Here is a 12,301-nt window from a genome sequence, read left to right on the forward strand (position 1 = left end):
GTGAGACGAAGTATTGCCATCCTTCCTTCTAAGGAGCACTCTGACTGTACTTCCTCCAAGACAGATTTGTTGGTTCTTCTGGCAGTCAGTGGTGTGTTAAATAGTATACAGTAGGCATGGTTATTAGAAGGTGATCACTTGCCCAAGGTTACACAGCAGGGAAATGAATGAGCTGGACTCAAATCCAGGACTCAAATCCATTACTGCAGCCCTACCCCAACCCGGGCATCTAAAAAACAAACAAAAAAGCCCTTGAGTTGATTCTGATCATAGTGACCCTGTAGGATAGAGGAGAACTGCCTCATAGGGCTTCCAAGGAGCTACTGGTGGATTTGAACTGCTGAGGTTTCGGTTAGCAGCAGACCTCTTAACTACTGCGCCACAGGGCTCTCCCCACCCCCAAACTATTAACCCACTAAGCTGACTCTGGAGCTGATAGAGCCAGTACTGTAGGAACTTAGAACACAGGAATCAGGTACCTGTTGCAGTTGATGCCAACTTATAGCAACCCTATCAGTGTAGAGTTGTCCCACAGGGTTTCTAAGGCTATAATCTTTACAGAAACAGACTGCCACATCTTTCTCCCGAGGAGGAGTGGCTGATGAGTTCAAACTGCCACCCTCTCTGTTAACAGCGGAGCACTTAACTACCTTGCCACCAGGGCTGCTTCCAGGAATCAGGTGGGACAGATTAAATCCTGGATCTACCACTCCCTTGCTGTCTGACCTTGGGCAAGCATGTTGATCACTGTGAACCTCTGTGTCCTCATCTGTAAAATGTAGACGATATCATTATCTACCTTCTGGGATGTTTGCTGGGCTGGTGGGGGGTGGTGGGAGTAGTGGGGCCAGCTGAGAGGTCAGGAAAGTTTGGGATGGGACAAATTGTGCTTCCTGGAGGGGAATCAGAGGGGAGCTTTAAATGACTTAATGCTATTTGCCTTGAGTAGCAGCTTGGGGCTTGGAGGATGGACTGGATGGTGTGTATGTAGTGTGGGGGTGGGGGAGTGGGATCTGGAGATGTTGCCCCAGGGTAGACTATTCAGGGCCTCTTAGGTCATAAGAAAAAGTTTGGAGGGCACTGGAGAGCCATGGAAGGCTGCTGGTGGTGGGGTGACATACATCGTGTTTTAAAAAGATCTTACTCTCTGCCACGTGGATGGCAAACTGGAGGAGGAAGGCTGAATGCAAGCAGCAGACAAGGCTGAAGATGTGATCCAGGAGAGAAGATGCAGAGACAGACAAGAATCATTTTGAAGAGTCAACAGGAGATGGTGCAACAAACTTATGAGCCTTGCTCAGGGTTTGGGATCTAGGGCACCCTCAGTTAATAAAACATTGACCCTCAAGGTTGAACTTTATTTTGAGAAATCGCCCATTTTTTAGAGGGTAACTGAGGCTCTAGGGAAGAAGAAAGGATTTATTCAAGGTTACACAGGTAATTGGCAATAGGGATGACACCCAGCTCGGCTCCACGCTGGGCATGGTGCTGCCTAGCAGAGCAGCCACACCCGCCCATGGCATTTGCAACCCACCCACCAACCCAAGGGGACCCCCCAAATAACTTTTAGGTCGGAACGTAGTAACTTTGGAGGCAGGGGCCACACCGGGCCTTTTCTGCCCACGTGCCCCGTTAGCTTTTCCTGTTGGATCTTTCTAGGAAGGGCGCTGTCTCGGGACCCTCTGGTCACCTTGTCCTCCGCGCGCTCTATGGCGAGACGGCCCTGCGCAGGCGCGCGATGTGCGCCTTCGGGGCCCGCGCTTTACGACACTTGTGCGGCAGCGGCGGCGGCAACTCGGCGCTCCTTCGCGACGCTTCGGCCGGGTGCCGCTGGCTGCCGTTGCCAAGGTGGGGGTCGCTTTGCGGCATGGCGATGGCGGAGGGCGAGCGGACTGAGTGTGCTGAGCCCCCCCGGGACGAACCCCCGGCTGATGGCGCTCTGAAGCGGGCAGAGGAGCTCAAGACGCAAGCCAACGACTACTTCAAAGGTGCGCCTGCCTTGGAGGGGGCGAGTAAGGGTAGAGAGCGGCCCAGGGCTCGGGGTGCCGGGCCCGCGCGGAACCATGGCAACGCGGAGCGGCAGCCTGGGCGCGGGGCAGGCACTACCAAGTGGTCAGGCGTGGGGAGGCCCAGGATGGGCGCTACAAAGGGGGCAACACAGGGGACCTCTGAGAGAAGGGGATAGTACCAAGAAGTGGCGTGCGGGTGCTACTAAGTGAGGAGACTGAGAAGGGTGGGACCAAGGTGGGGCGGGGAGGGGGTCGGGAACGAAGACGCTACTAAATGGTGAGATTTAGGGAGGTGCTACTTGGTGATGAGGCCTGAAGAGGGCGCTACGAAGTGGTGACATGTGGCGGGGGAGTGATGGCACCATCAAGAGCCCTGGAGTGGGCGCCACCAAGTGGGAGGTGGGGGGAGACAGTCCCAATAGATTAGGGAAGTGTGGGGGTGGGGAAACAGTCATTAGATGTGGGGCAGAGAAGTAGGAGGTTTGGGGGGACCTGAGGGAAAGGGAGATATCTGGGGACCTGGGAGTAAAAATGGGGGAACCTTAAGAAGAGTGACTTAGGATCTTGGGAAGGATGTATGGGGGAACCCATTCATTCATTAACTCAAATATTTATCGAGCACCTGCTAAGTGCCAAGGATTGTGCAGGACTAGGGCTATACCAGCAAATGAGACAGACATCTTTGCCCTTATATATAAGTTGTAATTTGGTAGAAGAACCAAACATTGAGTAAACACAAATAAGCAGAATAGTTGTTCGTTGTGATGAGTGCTTTGAAAGAAAACCAACAGGGTGCTGATGTAGAAAATAAGGGTTGAGGGATGCTTTAGATAAGGGTGGTCAGGGAAGGCCTCACCGAGGAGGCAGCATTTAAGTTGAAACTCAGAGAAGGACAGTTGGGGAGGATTGTTCCAGGTAGATGGAGCAGCATGTGCAAAGGCCCTGAGGTGGCAAAGAAAAGGATGCTGGCATGGTTGGAGCTTCAGTAAGCTAGGGGGGAGGTTGATACAAGATGAGGTTAAGACAAAGGCCAGAACATGCAGGGTCTCGTAAGTCATTGCAAAGACTAGTCTGGATGTTGTTCACTTGTCCAGGAAGAGATGCTGAGTAGGTAGATGGGCCAGTCTGGACCTCAGAGATGAGGTTTGCGCTGGAGAGGAATTTGGGTGTGATCGCCTATGGTTGGAATAAGGCACACTGGGAATGAATGAGGTCACCTAGGAAGAGTTTCTAAAGAGAAGGGGCCTAGGATGGAACTCGTTATTTAGTGTGTAGGAGAAGGACCCCGAGGAGGGGTAGCCAGTGAAGTGAAAGGAAAACCAGGAAAGTTGAAAGAAGAGAATGCTTCTGGAAGGAGGAGAAAGTGCCCTGAGTCAGATGCTGCCAAAGCAAGGGCTGAGCGTTGACCCTCGAATTTGGCTCTACAGACACTGGCAGTGACCTTGACAAGCGTGTTTCTGGGGCATGGCGGGGGTGGTAGCCAGCTAGGAGGGTGCTGAAGAGTGAATGGGAGAGGAAGAAGTGGAGAGAGCAAATGCTGACACGTGTTTCGAGTATTTTCCTTTTGGTAGGTAGTAGAGAAATAGCGAATAGCAGGAAGGGAAAGTGGGGTCAAAGGCGGCTCCTTTTTTAAGGATGGAAGAGACTAGTCAGTAACCAGTCGCCATCGAGCTGATTCCCACTCACAGCAACCTCGTGTGTCAGAGTAGAACTGTGCTCCACAGGGTTTTCAATAGCAGATTTTTCAGAAGTAGATCACCAGGCCTTTGTTCTGAGGCACCTCTGGGTGGACTTGAACTCCCAACCTTTTGGTTAGTAGTTGAGCGTGTTAACCATTTGTGCCACCCAGGGGCTCCTGGGAGAGACTAGAGTGTGATCTAAGAGGAAAAATTGATTCTGCAGGAGAGGGGGAGACTTGCAGCAACAAAGCCCTGGATAGGTTTTGCAGGAGTGGGGTAGACCTAGAGCCTTAGTGGAGAGTTGGCCTCCAGTGGGAGCAGAAGTGGATTCCAAGTTTGGGGACATTTGGTCAGGCTGGAGCAGTGAGTAGGAGGTGAGACTGGTGAACGATGAGGCCGGAGGTTGAACTTTGGAGACCAGGTTGACAGTGTGGATGTTGTCTGAGGGCAGTGTGGTGCCATGGAGGGTTTTAAGCAGAGGAGTGACATGGTCTGAGCATTCAAAAAAGATCCCCAGGCTGGTGCACAGAGAGTGGACACAAGGACAAGAATAGACACCAGGAGACCAGGGAAACACTACCCTGGTAGACAGATGAGAGGTGGGGGTGCTATGGACTGAGACAGAAATTGACTCAAGAAGTGTTTCAGAGAGAAGATGAGAAGGGAAGGGGTATTCCAGGCAGAAGGAGCAGGGTGGCAGGGGCTCAAGGTGAGTGGAGCCTGGCACCAAGAAGGTGATGGTCACTGGAATGTAGGAGGCGGGCGTAGTTTATGATGAGGCTTCAGGGAGGAGGCTGAGCTTTCTGCTGAGGCCCCAGGGGAGCCATGGCTGGTGTCTGAGCAGGGGGGCACAGGGTCAGGTTTGTGCTTTAGAAAGACCCCCTACACTGCCATGTGGAGGGGGCAAGACCAGGGAGGAAGCCAGGGGACCGGGGAGGAGGCTGGGGTGTGAGGAGGAGGTCAGGAGACTGGGGTGGAGGCCACAGGACCAGGGAGGAGGCCAGGATGCTGGGTAGGAGGCTGGGGTGTAAGGAGGAGGCCAGAAGACTGGGGTGGAGGCCACGGGACTGGGGAGGAGGCCAGGTTGCCAGAGAGAAGGCTGGTGCAGGAACGTGGGCAGGAAAGGACAGAGGCCAGACCAGGGCACAGCCGCGAGCATGGAAGTGAATGAATGGATTTGAGAGATGTCGAGGGCTCTGATTTGACTGGACATGGTGACTGCTGGGCTTTGGGGGTTAAGGGATTGGGAGGCAAGCAGGGTGAGACCCAGTCTCCAGCTGGGTAATGAGGTGAAAGGTGGGGCTGTCCCTGGAGTGGGGCATGGGAGGAGGAGCAGGGAAGGGGCTTGATGCTGAGTTAGCGAAGAATTTTGGGAAGCAGTGCGCCGTCAGGAGGGACATCTTGTCCCCCAGGATCTGGGAGCCAAGCTTCGGGAGCCCTAGGGCTGTGTGGGCAGCCAGCGGTGCCTAGCATTGAGCTGGCACGGACGATGATGCTCGTCCAGGCCCAGCTCCCCGGCATCTGGCAGGCAGTGGCAGGCACAGGGCCCCAACCTCTGGGGCTGCTTGAATAACAGAAAGAATAATTACTGCTTGCCTTAATTGAGCCCCTGCAGCAGCCAGGTACACAGCTTTGTTTAATCCACCCTGAGGCGCTGGGAGGGGCTGGAACAGCCCTGTTTGTTTTACAGAGGAAGCCTAGGTGCAGAGAAGTGAAACCACTTGCTCAAGGTCAGAGTGTGTGAACAGCAGGGCCCGGATATCCCTCTTCTCACCACTTCTCACCACTTCTCACCACGTGCTCGCCTCCAGTATTCAGAGTCCTTACCCAGAGCCGTCCTGGCCCGGCAGGGAAGGGAGGAAAGGAGGGGTTGCAGGGGCTCAGAGGTGCCCCCTTCATGGCTGGGTCCCCTCTGTGAGCTTAGGCCCATTCTAGAGGCCCTGGGGGACAGAGCCTGGGCCATGACTCAGGTTGGTGTGGCTGATCTCTCTTCCCTTCCTTCTGGGCCTCAATGCCCGCCTCTGTAAAATGGGGTAGGCAGTGCTTAGCCTCAAGGAGGTCCCCGGGTCTGAGAGCTTATAGAAAGGAGGCATAACCTCTTAGAGAAGTGCCTAGGCTGCCTGAGTTCAAACCCTGTTTCATCCTCTTACCCGTTGTGACCCCTAGGACTTAACCTCTCTGTGCCTCAGTCTCTTAAGATGGGGAATGTCAGGAGGATCGCATGTGTTAATATTTGTAAAGCATGCAGAACAGGACCGGGATATAGTGTAACTTTCACGAGGTGCAGGCATGTGATTGATGTGAGGTCCTCTAGTTTCTGTCCCTCCCTTCTCTTCTTCCTTTCATGTAATCGTTTATTCCCGCGTTTTACAAGTTTTTGCTGATTGCTTCCACTGCTGAGGCTACTTTTCAGAGAGAGTCCACGGAACCCTCAACCTCCTGAGGAGAAACAGGCCCGGGGAGGGGAGGCTTCCTGCCTGAGGTCTCCTCAGCAGAGCTGGGTGTCAGGCTCCCTGCCCCATGCCGAAGAGCACCCAAATACCACTTTACCCATCCAGCCCGCTGGCCAGCCGGCCTCTGGAATGCTGCCAGAAAGCCGGACGGAGTCCTCGAAGGCTCTGGCATTCCAGGGAGGGAGGTCAGAGCCGGGCTCTCACCTTTGCTTTTCTCTGGGAAGTCCTGGGCCCTGCCCTCATGGGGGGCACACCCATCACTGTGACAGCCCAGAGTGGGCAGGGCTGGGATGGGGGAGCCCAGGGACTGGGGCAGGCCGGAAGGAGCACCTCACCCAGCCTGGAGGTCAGGGAGGGCTTCCTGGAGGAGGGGACATCTGAGCCATTTGAAGGATTGCCAGACGTTAGCCTGGCATAGAGGATTGTTATATTCTTCCTGGTCATGTCTCAGGGCCTGGCTGCTTCTCCCTTCTCTGGTGTCGATCACCGTGTCTCTCTCTCTCTCTCTCTTTCTTTCCTGCATTCATTCATTTAAGAACCACTCACAGAGCCCAGGACTCTCTTCTTCCATTCTCTACACCTGACTGACCCCTCACCATCTCAGTCTTGGGTCTGGTGTCCCCCTCTGGGCTGCCCCAGCCCTGCCCACCCTGGGTCATCACTCCTGGGGACAGATCTGTCTCCCCTACTGGACCGGGAGCTCCAGGAGGGCAGGACCCTTCCCAGACAGGAAGTTTGCCCAGTGAGTGAACTAATGAGCAAGTGCTGGGCTTTTGTGAGTCAGAACTCTCCTGAGAGTGCCAGGGAGCTTGGATCAGGGAAGGACATGGTTCCATCTATGCTGCCAGCCACTCCAGGCTCCCTATCACCTCTGGGCCTCTGCACATGATTTCCTCAGCCCGGAACCCTGCCGCCCACTGACCCCATCCTCTGATCCTTCAAGACTTGGCTCCAACGATCCTCCTGTGTTCGGGGAGCCTTCCATGATAGGCCCTATTCCTTGTTGTCCCCCCTCCTCCCCTGGCTGAGTCAGGGACCCCCCCAGACTCTCGCAGACACCACTGTCCCCAGCATCGGGCCCTGAGTGGAAGGCCAGTGAGTATGTGGCGAAGAATGAATGAATGAATGCATGTCACCTAGAGAAGAGGTAGAAGGGGTTGATCAGTGGGAGGAGGCCTGGCCTTTCAGCCCCTGCCAGCCCCAGTCTCTCTAACCCCAGCCCAGCTGAGTGCTTATGGATGTGGGGAGGCCAGGACAAAGCAGAGGCGATTGCATCGGGACTCTGGGAGGGGCAATGGACTTGAGAGGCAGCCCCTCCTGGGGCTCACAGTCCAGTGGGGGAAACAGACCCATCCTGAGACACCAAGATCAAACAGTAGGCAGGACTGGGACAGGGACCTCAGGGGGATGGAAAGCCTAGAGGGGGCACTGACCGCACCTGGAGGGCCCATGGGGCCTTCCTGGAGGAGGGGACAATGCCCAAGCAGAATCAGGTTGGAAGGCAGCCCCAGGAGTAAGGGAAGGAGGGTGCCGTGTGTGCAGCTGAGGCAGGGATACCCATGCCTGGATCACATAGAGTCACGAGCAGTGGCTCACAACGAGGATGGAGAGAAACAGGTCTGCTGCACGGAGTGGGAAATGTGGCCTTTGAAAGGAAGGGGCGCCTGCTGGCAGTCTCCTCTCTCATCACCTCCAGAGTCTGCCTCCCTCCTATTACCCCAAGCGTGTCCCTTCCGCCCCCACCACATCCGCCCAGACTCCTCTGTGCCCCACAAAGCCCACTTTCTTTCTGAGATGTGAGGAGGGAAAGAGAGTACCTCCATCTGGAGTTACAGTGGAGGGCGGTGCCTTCATCCTCTGCATCATTTTCATGTGCATACTTCTGAGCACCCGCTGAGGGCTTGGCTCCAGTACACCGGCTTCCTGCAGGTGTGAGCTGGTCTTTGACCCCAGCCTCAATCCCGGGATGCTGCCTGAGCGTCTGCTTGGGGCCAGCTGTGTGCTGGACCAACAGGGCCCCTCCCCTTGTGGGCTTCTCTTCACACTGGGGAGACAAATAATAAGCAAACAAGCAAAATCATGGTTTCTGCAATGGTGATACGTCCTCGGGAGAAAAATTAATAAGGGTGAGGGCAGAGATAACCCATTTCAACTGGTAGGAGAAGGACTCCATGAAACAGAAGTCCAGGGAGGGCATGGTTGTTTTCCGTGGACGCCAGTGAGTAAGGGGCAGAGCCGGGGATGGAGCCCAGGCCACCACCTGCGCGTCTACTCCTGCCTCTGGACAGAATCCCCACTGCCTCTGCCTCACTGCCTGCCCTGGGTCAGAATTCCTACTGCCCCTTCCCCTGGGTCGGAATCCTCACCACTCCTGCCTCTGTGCCTCCCCTGGGTCAGAATCCTCACCACTCCTGCCTCTGTGCCTCCCCTGGGTCAGAATCCTCACCACTCCTGCCTCTGTGCCTCCCCTGGGTCAGAATCCTCACCACTCCTGCCTCTGTGCCTCCCCTGGGTCAGAATCCTCCCTGCTCCTGCATCTGTCCCCAGGTTAGAATCTCCACTGCCCCTGCCTCTGCCCCTGCTCCTGACCCTGGTCAGAATCCTCACTGCCCCTGCTCCTGACCCTGGTCAGAATCCTCACTGCCCCTGCACCTGCATCTGGGTGGAATTCCCACCTGCCACTTGCCGTGTGGCCTTGAGCACAGGCTTTCCCTCTGTGAGCCTCAGTCTCCAGTGTGGAGAATGGGCTGATGCAGCCTCCTCAGGATTGCTGTGAGGGTTCGGTGAAGGGACTCAGGTGCTGAGAGCCCTACATGGCTCCTGGTATATCACAGTGCTCCAACTTGGACAAGCTCTGAGGGGGCTACCCAAGCCTTGGTTCTCCTGCCTGTTGGGTGGGTCCCAGCCTGGCTCTGCCACCTGCAGATCGAGTGTTTGCCGTTAAGCAAGACCTGAGTCTCGTTTGTAAAACGAGCGATTCCAGGGGTCGGGTTGTTGAGTGCAGGGTACCACGTGGCTTATTTCAAATGCAGTCTGACCTTTTCCCCTCAGCCACATGGCACATCCTGTCATTCAAAATCCTCTGCACTTAGGTATCAATTCCAGACCCCACCATGGTGCCAGGGCCTCTGGGGTCTGCCTGGTCAGCCTTTCTGCCCTCACCTCCCACCCTCCCCCAGCCACACCGGGTGGGCTCCCACCTCAGGGCCTTTGCACCTCCTGTTCCTCCTGTCAGCAACTCTGTTCCTTCCTTCTTGTGTGTCACTTCCTTCCTTGTGTGTCACTTCCTTCGGGCTCTGCTGTGTGATCCCTTCTCCTTGAGTCTAAGTAGGCCCCTCCTCTTTCTCACTTCCTATCCTCCACTTGCTCCCCTCTTCGGGCTTGTTGGCTTGTTTTAGAGGCTGGAAGGCCAAGGGGCTCAGGGCAGGAGCTCCCGACTCAGATGTGCCTGGTTCACATCTCAGCTCTGGCAACTTAACCCCCTCAGGGCCCAGGGAGGACTCGGTGAGACCCTCCTGAAGCCCTGAAAGGAGTGTTGCCCAGCTGGGGGCCTTAGATAGCTATTGATGGGTAGAGGGCAGGGTGGCAGATGTGGGGGAGTGACTTCAAGGCCTAGGATTTGGGTCCAGTCCTGAGCTCAGTTGGGGCAGTTGAGACAGGCAAAAGTGACAGACTGAAGTGTCATTTCTGAGCTCGGCTGTGGACCTCAGTTTCCCCATCTGTAGATGGGGAGTGCAGGCCAACACCCAGTTAGGGCCTGTGTTGGTGATGGCAGCCCTTCATCATGCTCTCTCTTCCTCCTCCTCAGCCAAGGACTATGAGAACGCCATCAAGTTCTACAGCCAGGCCATTGAGCTGAACCCCAGCAATGCCATCTACTATGGCAACCGCAGCCTGGCCTACCTGCGCACCGAGTGCTATGGCTACGCACTGGCTGATGCCACACGGGCCATTGAACTTGACAAGAAGTACATCAAGGGCTACTACCGCCGGGCCGCCAGCAACATGGCACTGGGCAAGTTTCGAGCTGCCCTGCGTGACTATGAGACGGTGAGTTGAGGGGAGGGGCAGGTGCCAGTGGGAGTGGGGATGCAAGGGAATGGTGGGGAGGTTGGGGAAGGGCAGTCTCTGAGCATGTGGGCTGGAGGGGGAGAGTGAGGAGGCCATTCGCGCTTTCACTCACCGCCCATTCATCCAGCTAGCGCCCTCAGGAGGCCACGTGGCCTGGAGCAGAGCGCCCGGGTCAACCCCTGGATGGCCCTCTTTTTCTGTGTGGCTCTGGACAAGTTGCCCAGCCTCTCCATGCCTCCTTTCCACAGCTGTGCCATGCAGGCAACAGTAGAACCTGCCTCTCAGGGTTGCTGGGAGGGATGAACAAGTATTCTGCCTTTAAAGTGCTCAGAACAGTGTCTGGGACTGGGTCATGTTTCTGTAAGGCTCGGCCATTATGGTTATTGTCGTTCTCGGTGAACAAGTGCGGCACGGTCCTTCGGTGGCACTCACACTTCAGGGGCAGGCAGAGAAGCTCGTCATTGGCACACACTTTGAAAAAAACAGCAACGTGGTGATGCGCTGTGGAGGGTAGCACGCGGGGGCACTGCAGTGTGGTGATGAGGGAGGGGACCTCGAGCTCAGCAAGAGCCCACCCGCTGCCTCGCTCCGCCACTGCCACCATTGTTGCTTTGATGACATCAGTTATGAGAGGGAGCATGTACAGAGTGCCACCCTTGTGCCAGGCATGTTCTTAGCCCTTCAAGTAAACTGGCTGGCTGAGTTGTCGCAGCAACCCCATGAGGCGGGCACAACCTCGTGAAGCAGACATAGCCCTGTGCCCATGAGGCAGGCATAACCCTGTGAGGTGAGCACGGCCCCGTGAGGCAGGCATGACCTCATGAGGTGGATATGACCTTATGAGGTGGGCACAGCCTTGTGAGGCAGGCACAACCCCGTGAGGCAAGTACGGCCCAATTAATTGGGTAAATACAACCCCATGAGGTGGGTATGACCCCATGAAGTGGGTGCTATTATCACCTCCATTATATAGATGTGAAAACTGAGGTACAGGGAGGTGAAGTCACCTGGCTGAGGACACCCAGCAAGTGCCTGGCAGAGCTGGGATTTGAGCCTGGGCAGCCTGCCCCAGGAGGCTGTATTCCTTCCCTTAGAAAGGAGGGTTTCTGTTTGCTGTGTTCACTGGCAGGTGCAGGAGCTCCATCAGTGTTTGCTGAGTAAGTTGTCTGCTGCCCTCCCTCAGGCCCTCCCTCCCCCCCATTTCATTTAGCATGAGCTCTGAGCAGTCGCTAGTGTGTCTGCGGGGGTGGGGGCCCAAGAGGGGCTGATGAGGCCTGGGCTGCAGTTGGAGGAGCCAGGTCAGACTGCCTGGGCTCTTGCTGCTGTGGCCTGGGGTGGGCCTCAGGCTGGTGCAGGGGGAGGCCTGTGCCAGGGAGGGTGGAGGTGTGGAGAGGTACTTGGAGACCCAGGGGCAAGATGGGGGGGGGCTGAGGTGACATCTGGGAGGATGGGGAAGGGAACAGAGCTGGGTCCTTAGGAGCTCAGGCTCCCATGCAGTTTCTCGGCCCCCCTTGGCATCCTCATCTGGGAAATGGTGATGGGGCAGTGGCTGCCACCTGGTATGGTCCTGAGGCTCTGATGAAGTGTGGGTGAAGGTCATGGGGCTGGAGGGCTCGGTAAAGAGTAGGTAATGAGTAACCTCGAAGGACGGTTCTGGACTGGAAGGACAGGGGCAGCAGAGTGGGAGCAGGGCCTTGGGGAAATGGAGGGCAGAAGGCAGAGGAACCCCAGGACGGCTGTAGGCAGGGTCTTCTCAGCCAGCTTGCAGAAAAGTTTCCCCAGGTAAGGCGCTGGCATTCCTTTCATGGCCCTGGGCCTGAGCCTGCAGCTTCGGAGGGGCACGGTATGAGGCTGGTCGTCCATCGCAGCCATCTTTTGGACGCACAGATGAGATTCCACAGCACTTTGCCAGGTGGACTCCTCCCCCTCACCCTACCCATTTACATTGTCATAAGTCATTGTCCTGTGGGTACCCTCCCAGCAGCACTGGGGAGTCCCCCCATGTGAGTCTGCGATCCTCACCTGGGTGTCTGTCCAGCCCATAACCCAGCCTGGCCACCGTCAGCAGCCATTGTATATCTATATGCCT

General features: G+C 56.1%; 1 protein-coding gene across 1 annotated transcript in view; it reads left to right on the top strand.

Annotated features, from left to right (window-relative positions):
* The first annotated feature begins 1,805 nt into the window (after positions 1–1,805).
* The window catches only part of PPP5C (protein phosphatase 5 catalytic subunit), a 32,077-nt gene continuing 21,581 nt past the window's right edge, over positions 1,806–12,301 (top strand). Inside the window, exons 1-2 of the mRNA XM_064293856.1 lie at positions 1,806–1,988; positions 9,950–10,191. Of these exons, the coding sequence (XP_064149926.1) occupies positions 1,868–1,988; positions 9,950–10,191 (363 nt within the window). The 5' untranslated portion in view covers positions 1,806–1,867. The remainder of the gene's footprint in view (positions 1,989–9,949; positions 10,192–12,301) is intronic.

Source organism: Loxodonta africana, chromosome 11 (assembly GCF_030014295.1).
Source record: "Loxodonta africana isolate mLoxAfr1 chromosome 11, mLoxAfr1.hap2, whole genome shotgun sequence".
In the NCBI taxonomy this organism is placed as follows: domain Eukaryota; kingdom Metazoa; phylum Chordata; class Mammalia; order Proboscidea; family Elephantidae; genus Loxodonta; species Loxodonta africana.